Source organism: Heloderma suspectum, chromosome 1, assembly GCF_057233095.1.
Source record: "Heloderma suspectum isolate Gila_16-S chromosome 1, 16-S_ref, whole genome shotgun sequence".
NCBI lineage: Eukaryota > Metazoa > Chordata > Lepidosauria > Squamata > Helodermatidae > Heloderma > Heloderma suspectum.
In genome coordinates, this window is record NC_139458.1 from 310,291,947 (window position 1) to 310,301,218 (window position 9,272).

At 43.3% G+C, this 9,272-nt stretch overlaps 1 protein-coding gene across 2 annotated transcripts in view; it reads right to left on the reverse strand.

Annotated features, from left to right (window-relative positions):
* The window catches only part of EPHA7 (EPH receptor A7), a 262,568-nt gene extending 254,470 nt beyond the window's left edge, over positions 1–8,098 (reverse strand). The window contains exons 1-3 of one of the 2 annotated variants that reach the window (XM_084827131.1): positions 6,110–6,564; positions 2,323–2,387; positions 156–203 (exon numbers count right to left, since the gene is read on the reverse strand). In XM_084827131.1, the coding sequence (XP_084683257.1) occupies positions 156–203; positions 2,323–2,387; positions 6,110–6,467 (471 nt within the window). In that variant the 5' untranslated portion in view covers positions 6,468–6,564. Of the gene's footprint in view, positions 1–155; positions 204–2,322; positions 2,388–6,109; positions 6,565–7,936 lie in introns of those variants that run through there. The other variant, XM_084827132.1, reaches the window with a different exon arrangement.
* Positions 8,099–9,272: the final 1,174 nt, after the last annotated feature.

Sequence of the window (9,272 nt, forward strand, 5' to 3'; positions counted from 1 at the left end):
ATCATTAAGAAAATATTAGTGTATTACCTGATACACTGAGTACACATACACACACAAAATAAATAAGAGAACTTAAATCCTTACTGTCACCTTAAGGAACCATTGCAGCAACACACACATGCACACTAAAGCAGAGCAAAATCAAATTCAATGACCTTAAAGTGATCCCATTTCCTGGTCTTCTCTTTAATTTGAGATTTATCCTACAGAGTGGAAGTTGATAGGAATGAACAGAATTAAATCCAAGTACAACTTCGCTGGTTTGTGGATGAGGTGCCTATATGCCAGTCGAATTAACATGGGAGGTAATCAACTATTTCATCGCTTACAACAGTACACAATACCAGCATTGCCCTTAGAAGGGGGAAATATTATGTTTAAGAGAGAACAACACCCGAAGATATCATCATACTGAAACTTCAAAAAAGTTTTGTGTATACAAGATTTGGGTACATGTTGAATTTCATTCCTTGGTTTTAGTACCAATAAATAACTACTGCATTTACCTTTACATATTTGCAAGCTGAATTTAATCAATCAGAAACTGCTGCCTGTCTGTAACATAAGCTAGGGATAGATAGCAACCATCTTGTGATAAAGGGTTCCAAAACATTATACACAAAAGACCTCAGACATTAATATAAACTACTACAGAAGTGTGTTAGGTACTTTCTATAATTATAGAAATCAACCTTTTTTGGAAGTTCAATGAACATCACTTATGCTTGTTAAAGTAGCATTTCAGAAGCTTTAGTAAGGGTTCCCAAACTAGCTCTTTTTCCTCAAGACTTGTCAGTCATTCCTCTAGAAATTTTTGAAATTTTGTTCTTAGTGCTTTTGACAATTTCTGGATACTGGCAGCATATATAGCAAATACGCATTTGGTAGATCATACAAGTAATTTTTATAGATACAGTGCTTACCAATGGATTTTACAGTAGAGGCCATCATTCACATGCATTTTCACCACTTTTTGTCAACATTTTTTTCCCCTCTAGAATACATGGGCATGCCTGTAGCATCTCAAGGCTGTACTACTGTCCAGTTTGAATTGTTCTTTCCAACACTCCTCTTAAAATGCTGCCATCAATGTGAAATGCTAATGCTGAAGTTATTACTCATCTCAAGCATTCAGCTCACATTACATACACTTTGAAAGCCTTTAGACTTGCGTCTACCATGTGCCTGGATTGATTTCATGTTCTTGCTTTTTAACTAAGACACTTTCAGGTTTTCATTCTTCTTATTTACAGGATTTGTTACACTTTTGTATCCCCACTCACAGGTCACGCTCTTTTGGTTCCAGATTTCTTTATAAAGCTTTGGATTAAAGGCTTGATTGCGCAAACTTTTATTCACAGGCATTCAAAGAGAATACCTGTGTAAGAACTACTCTAAATGATGGGCGACCCAATCCTCAAGGCGCTCGAACAGCATAAACTCCAGTTAAATTCCCTCTCCTTTACCAGGGAGAGAATTTAGAGGATATGTTACTTATTTGATTTCAATGTTTGGACCTAGCGTATGATACAATCTCACGAGTATTTGAACAATTTTAAAAAGAATCCTCTGCAAAAAAGGGTCACTGTATCCTTTCATTAGATTGATTCTAAAAAAATATGCAACGGGCATTTTTGACATATTCGAATTAAGAACTGAAAATATAAGTTTTAATGGGTTCCAAGCCTGAAGGGCAATGACTTAAATCTGAAATGAAATAAACATATTTATCAGTGTGATGTGAAAATGTACTAGGATAAGTTTGTTAAGGGAAGTTGTGAAAATAAGTATGTAAAATTTTGCTTTAGTGGCAGTAATTTTTTTATTTAGTTCCACAAGATTTACAGGAGTTTTTAAATGCCTAAAATGTTGATTTAGTTCTCTCTCTACTGTGTATGCACATATGTTTCAGATGTTTTGAAAACATTTAAATGACAGTATTCATAGTATATGCATCACAAGACTGTATTATATGATAAACGTTTTCAGAATCATGAAGGAAAAGCCCATCTTCCAAAATAATTACAGGCTGCAAGGGTCCTTCTAAGAAAAGAGACAATAGAGGTGATTTTAGATAAAGCATATGAAGTTGTGGGGTTCATCACAAAGGATGATGTTTAAGTGAGTAACTGTAGAGATGTTCCCCTGTAATTAGTTTCCATTTGAACTATGCTACTTTCACAAATCACAACAGAAACTTCACCACCATTTTAAATGTCGATTAAAATTTGCTGCAAAAAATGTGGGCAACAGGGTTAATTTAAATTACTAATATTGTTGTGGGGTTTACTTTATCTCAGTTGATGTTTATGCTATACTTACCCCATTGGGAGGAGAAGAAATCCATTCCAACTCTGTCTGTTGTGCTTTAGAGTCCAACAATATTACTGAAAGAGAACAAAAAAAACCTCTTGTGTTGAACCACTTTAAGAATTAAAAGCATCATGATGAAACTGAATAGAAAAAATTGCATTACATTATTCCCCCTAAAAAAAATTATTCTAAAAGAATTTAACACAGAGGAGATATTTGAACATACTGAAATGCTGGTAACTTTTACTTTTCAAGTATATTTTCATAGTTCATAGAAGGCAAAATAATTTTATGATAAAATGACAGGGATTTGTGTCTTGTAATGTCTTTATAATAGCAATGATTTTTAATTCATTTTTTTCATCTTCACTTCATGAAAGTGAAAATTCATATGCAATACAAGTTTAAACACATGAACATTTAAATACACTTACTTAATATATAGCAACCTATTATGATCTCTAATGGTCAGAAATAGTTTAAGGAATGTGAGAAATAGTAACACAGTAATATTCATGTAAAGGTATATCTAAAACAAGCCATTATATGGAAAAGAAGATTTCATAAAACCATATATTGAATTAACGTATTATTTTTCATTATCAAAAAGTATACACACATACTAGTTTGACACATACTATTACATCATATGCAATAAAATATTACAATACCTATTTAGATTTAATCCCAGGAAATATAGTCTAAAATATCTAAGACATAACCCACAGACATTAAACTCAGTGGGAGTTTTTTGCCACTTCAGCAAAACATAGACTACACTCCCATATTTTAGATATAAAATTGAAATCACAATTACTGGAATAAACTTGTACTACTATTGTGGTTAACTGTGATTAAGAGAAGTCTCATCCATCTCTTACTCCTACAAACAAAACAATAATTACAACAGGGTGGTAATATATTTTTTTTCTCATTTTGCTGAATAAGGTAACCATTAAATATGGCCATGGAGCTCTGCTGACACATGATATAGTTCCATAACACCTCTTAAGTTGTTGATCCGTATTGAAACTGTAAGGAGTTGGTTAAATAATTATTTAAAGCATTATTCCAAACAGTATAACCACAGGTATAAAACTTTTATGTTGACATGTTTTAGACATGTATACATTTTGCCAACACCTTTCAATTTAAAATAACTAATTAATATAAATCAATATACAGCCTGTAGTCCTCTAAACAGTTGCTTAGCAGTAAATTCCACTGAAATCCCTGCACAAGTGTATGTACAACAGCCTTAGTTGTAAAAATATTTATTTATTGTCATGAGTAACATTTGAAACTTATCCACCCATATTTCGAGTGAAGGTTAAACTTCTTTCATAATTAAAAACAACTTTTAGAACTGTTGGAAGAAAGTTTTCAGGTGTTGCCTAATTTTACAACCTAGCTTCCAATGTTTAATGGAAGTACCATTTATTTCAGCGCAACCAACTAAAGTGGATTGTAGTTATACAGCCTGATTGCCTATGCATTCAAATTTAAAGTCCTGCCAATTTCCATGGCACTTACTCCCAAATAAAAGTGCGTAACAGACTGCAACCCTGCCTGGACTTAAACGTATTGAGGAAGCATCATTTAAAACACCGGTGTTCTGCATCCTTACAGTGTGCTTTCTCACTGAAGAAGTTCAGGCTCTTCTCAAACTTCATAGTTTCATTTCTTATTTACTTATTTAATTAATACAAGTATCGGAAGGGACTTCAGCTATTAATTGGACCTAACTGGGAGTTGATAGAGTAGTGTGTATTGGGTTGCTAATTAAAGTCCACGCTGATAAGCTTAGCTTAAAAAAGGCATAGTGTATGTTTAACCCCTCCATGTCTATATCACTGCATCTACTGAAAAGTGAAAAGCAGCTATAATTCTTTAATTGCCCTAAACATTCACAATGGTGCTCAAACTTCTTTAACATATTGTACACAAAATTAGAATAAAAAGTACCTTTTTTCTGTGTCTGTGTATGCAAAAGATTTAATGTGTGTGCTAATTCGATTTTTCAAAAGTATGGGAACACTCCTCACTTATGATACAGAGTTCTGTATATAGTATACAAAAGTATATAGAAACAGCCATTATTTTGGAACAAAAAAAATCACAGCTGCTGAAGAACTCTTTTATTCTATACTTCACATGTAAACTTCCCTGAAGTTTTGAAAGAGATTTTCCTTTTCAAAGAAACAAGTGCCTTCAACCAACCAACCAACCACCTCAAACCAGGTTGATAACAGAAAATGAAATAAATTTTAGAAGCTGTTTTAAAAGGCCTCTAATGAAATCTGTAGCACACTGGCCAATCCCAGCTTTACTGATCAACATCTCAAAAATAAAGGACAGTGGACCTTGACAGACAGAGCAGTCTTTTGCCTTTGAAAGCTAGTGCTACTATATCAAACTAGCAGTAACTAGTCCTTATGGTACCCATAGGGATTTTTTTGTCCATAGTAACTTTCGGTGTCTGTCCCATAAGAGTCTAAGAATTTTGCATGCTGTAAAAGGCAACCTAGTCCATTATGGCTTATCACCCTTTATTTCTGAGGGTAAGATCCAAGTTCCTCTCCCCTGACTACCTCATAAGTTCATAACCACAGCTTCTAAAGATGTACCAAGCAATTACCCAACACACTTCTAAAAACACCTTTAATAGATATCAATGATTTAAAAGTTATTCCACTCATTTTCCCCAAAACGCACACATCCCCCACCCTCATGGTTCTGTTTGGTTTGGAGCTCAGATATGGCTGGTTCAAACCTGAGGGTGAGCTATACCATCTGCTTTAGATCAAACATGCCTCGGGACACCTCAAAGTGCAATCCTATACAAGTCTATTCAGAAGTGTACCACACGGAGTTCAACTGGCCTTCCTCCCAGGAAACTGTGTAAGATTGCAGCCTTAATGAGCCACAAAACTCCTGTGCTTTAACAGACTAACAGGGCTGCCCTTTTGGAATTTGTAAGGGGTGAGGAAACGTCATTTTGCACGTGGCCAGAGGCACTTTATTACTAGTTTTCGGAGCCCAGGCCTCAGCCCCAGTACTGGAAACAGACTAAGCCTGGGGACAAAGGAAGCCTTGCATACACGGATGTAGCTCTCAGCTGTGCTCCGTACATAGCGAAGGGGGAGATGCAGCTTACGGAGAGATCTGTCTAGAAACCCGAAGGAGCTCCTTTGCCCCTGATCCAAGAGGGCGGGAAATAAAAAGGTGGCGAGAGTCTCCCTGAAGGCCCTTTTCCTCAGTTGGCGCCTTTCCCAGCTAATTTCATATCGAGGGGGCTTGGGAGGGTGAGAGAGTGGAAGGGACGGCGGGCTCTCGCGTCCAAGAGAAGCCTCGCTGCTCCCCTCAGCCTGCTCGGCTCAGTTAATGAACCCCCTTGACCGACTGACGCCGCGGGAGCAGCCAGTTCCCGCGCTTCTCCCCGTGAGCAGTCCGCCGCAGCCCCGCCAGCCCCGCTTCGCGCGTGCGCTCCCTTTTTTGTTCCCGACCCGGCGCCACCCGAGCCAGCCGGTGGGGCCCTAAAGCGCTCGGGCTGGGGCGACGGTCTGCCGGTGAGGAGGAAAACGCCTGCCTGAATTAAGAGACGCGGCCCTGGATTTTGCCCTCCCTCGGAAGGAGACCCCCCGCTCCACCCGACTCTTCTGCCAAAGGTCAGCGGGACGACTGAAAGAGCGGGGTGCCTTCTCCCCACACGCGCGCACGCGCGCACACTCGTGTTCATCTGCCCCCCCCCCGCTTGAGTTTCTTGCCCATTTTTAAGGGGGAGGGGGGGAGATACCCGAACTCTTCCCACATCCTTCCTCGCGCGATTCTTTTCCAAAGAGAATGGAAGCGGTAAGCGGGCAGAGGAGAGAAGGCGACTGCTCGCTCCCGGAGGGGAGACGAGCGAGGACTTCCCCGAAAGTTGGGACGAGTTTCTTTTTTCCGAGCCTGCCGCCCGCAGGTAAACGCGAGAGACCGCAGACTTCCCTGCCACACACATGCACACGCACGCCTTTTTTTCCCCCCGTCAGCTCGCCCAGATCTGGAGCCAAGCCACAAATTACTGCACGAATCCAGATAAGCGGTACGCGCACAAGTCGCACAGGTTCAGTTGCTTCGGACCGTCTCCTCTCTCCCTCCCCCCTCCCTCTCATACACACACGCACACTCCATCACGGCCACGGATGGAAGAGGCAGGCTCCCTTCCATCCCAGATCTCGCCCCTCCTGCGGTGTTTTGCTGCCTGTCGCCTCCTTCTCGTCGCCCGCTCCATCCTTATCGTTCTGTGTTTTAGCCTTTCGGATAAACTTTCCATTCCCTACTGAGAGAGAGCGAGCGCTTGATCTCCACCCCACTCCCTTCCCCTTCCGTCTTATGTATAGGGGATGTTTTCATGGAGAGCGAACCCTTCTCTGCCGATTCCGACGAAAGGCTCAGAAATGCATTTTGCTTCAGCCTGCCAATAGCTCAAAAAGAGAAAAGCCCTGACGTATGAGCGGGGGGGGGGGGGCGATCGTGTCCCCAAAATACATTATATCCCTCTTAACAGATGTTAGCAGCATCTCAAATCATTCCCCCAGCCCCAACCCAAGCAAGAAACATCTTGTATGAAGCTGTTTCCTGGAAGATTATTATCACTGTGCGTTTTAAAATGAATCTGGGACTGCTGAGGTTTTCGAAGCCCCTCTTGCCATTCAAGGGGAAAACGTCGGTGAAATGTTAGCTCCTTTCTTTACACAGAAGCATATTATGCGCGCGCACACACACAGCAGTGTGTGTGCCCGCGGGTGGGGGGAGGATATACATTCTGCATAGATGTGCACATTGTACACACACACACACGAACGCGACATTATACGTATCTGCATATGTGATGCCAATAGTGCTACACGAGTGCTCTGCTCCACTTCCTGCTTTCTGACTGAATGCCCTTTTGAGAGCTGCAGATCACACCATCACCACGAAATGAACAAGTGGACTTTATTATTAGCTGTTGTAGGTGACATGGATGACTAACAGGATGCTCCCTCCCCCCACCCTATCCTTTGGGATACATCTTCAGTCTCCAAACTCCTTTGCAGTCCTAGAGTAGGTTGCCCCCTTCATCCCCCCACAAACTCCAGTAGTGTCGGCAGGCAGATAATATTTTCATGTTTGTGATGGGGGGCACCGTTGCATCGCTCGTATCAGCGACACTGTGAGTTGTAAGCTAATCATATGCAACCTCCGTGATCCTACGAATATCACACCCACCCCGACGCCGCCGACACACATAAACACACACACCTGAACCATCCCAGGGCTTTGCATCACGTGCAGTCTCTTGCAAACCTAAATCCCTACACGAAATGCGCCGTCCTTACAGACACAATCCGGGCGCAATTCCGATCCGTTATCACCTATATGAATGGGTATTCATTCACTTCAATAGGAAGTCGATGGAGGCGCTCCGATCACGGCGGAGGGTGCCAACCGCTCTCCTTTCATCTCTGCTGTGTTAGAAGGAAGGGGCTGGAAAGCTGCATGCAGTTGCAATCTCGGAAAAACACACACACTTAAAAAAAAAAAAAGCCCTTGCCACGGAGAAAGCGAGAGATAAACTTTGTTTTCGGCATCACCTTACCTTCTTTTGCAGCCTGTGCCTCCCCCGTGTGTACAAAGCGAAGCAGCCAGATGCAACATAAAATAATCCAAGAAGGGAGCCTAGTTTGAAAAACCATGGTGCATGAGCTTGAGGTGTTTAAATATATCTAATTATATATACATATATATATATATATATATATATATATATATATATTCAAAAAGAGACTGTGCGGTTGCTGCTGCTCCCGCTGCTGCCACTCGGTGGGTATTAAAGGCTTGTCCTGCAATGTGTCTTATTTCGCAGTGCTCCTGCACAGAGCTCTTCCCGGCTGCCTTCTCCCTTTCCCTATTCGCTTTTTCTCTCCGTATTTGCTGCCTGCGAGTCTCCGACTGCAGACCGGCCGCTTGCTCCACACTCCAATAATATCGATAGGCGCGGGGGGAGGCGGGGGAAAAGGGGCAGGACCAAAGCTTGGGAGAACGGACCGTCCTTCAGGATGATTGGCAGATGAGCCCAGCCTAAGAGAAAGCGGAATTACGGATTCTGGAGGCTCGGCGCGGCGACGAATCGCTCCGGCAGCGGAGGCGGGGCTAGGAGTCTTATCCAATGAATGGTGAAAGGTGTCGGGTTGCAGCTGGTCCTGGAGTCCCCTTCAGGTTGTGCTTTTCTTCCTAGCAGTCGCCCGCAGGAGGGAATGTGGGGCTGGCTGCGGGTCAAAATGCAGAAAGCGTGGTTAGCCCTGCCACTTTTATTTGAAGGAAAGGCAGCCGATCAACAGCTGTTGCTGATGGGATCAAACAGTAAACAGCGGCAACCTCTCCTTCAGTAGAGCACCCCGCAGCCAGGAAGCCGCCTGGCACACACCCTGGCGGCGCTTCCTCTTCTGAGCACGGCCAGGGAGAGGGTGTGCAAGCGAGAGGAGCCCGTGGCTGCTCCCACCGCTCTCCTGCCCACCCTTTCTGGGCACCACGAAAAAGAGGATCGGGCTTGTGCTGCCCACAGAGGCAGTGCAAGCAGCCATCTCCGCCTGCCTGCTCACTCGCCGCGTCTCCTCCCTCTGGTGAATGCACTGTAGCGGGTTGGCCACGGAAAGAGTAACCACAGCATCCTCTCGGCTGCTTATCTGTGCTCCCCGCCGGGTTCTGCAGAGGTCAGAACTGGGCCCAATGATCCCAGTCCTTCAAGCCATCCGGCCCAATGAGAGTCGAGGGGGAGGGCGCTCCTCCAAAGAGTAGCACCAGGCCCTCGCTCCTGGACGGCCCGCTGGGCCCCATCCTTCGCACGATGCCGCCAAAGAGAGACCAGGGAGCAGGCGAAGATGCGGGCTGCACCTCCCAGGCGCAGCAACCGCTTCCTTTGGCTCGCTTGCTCC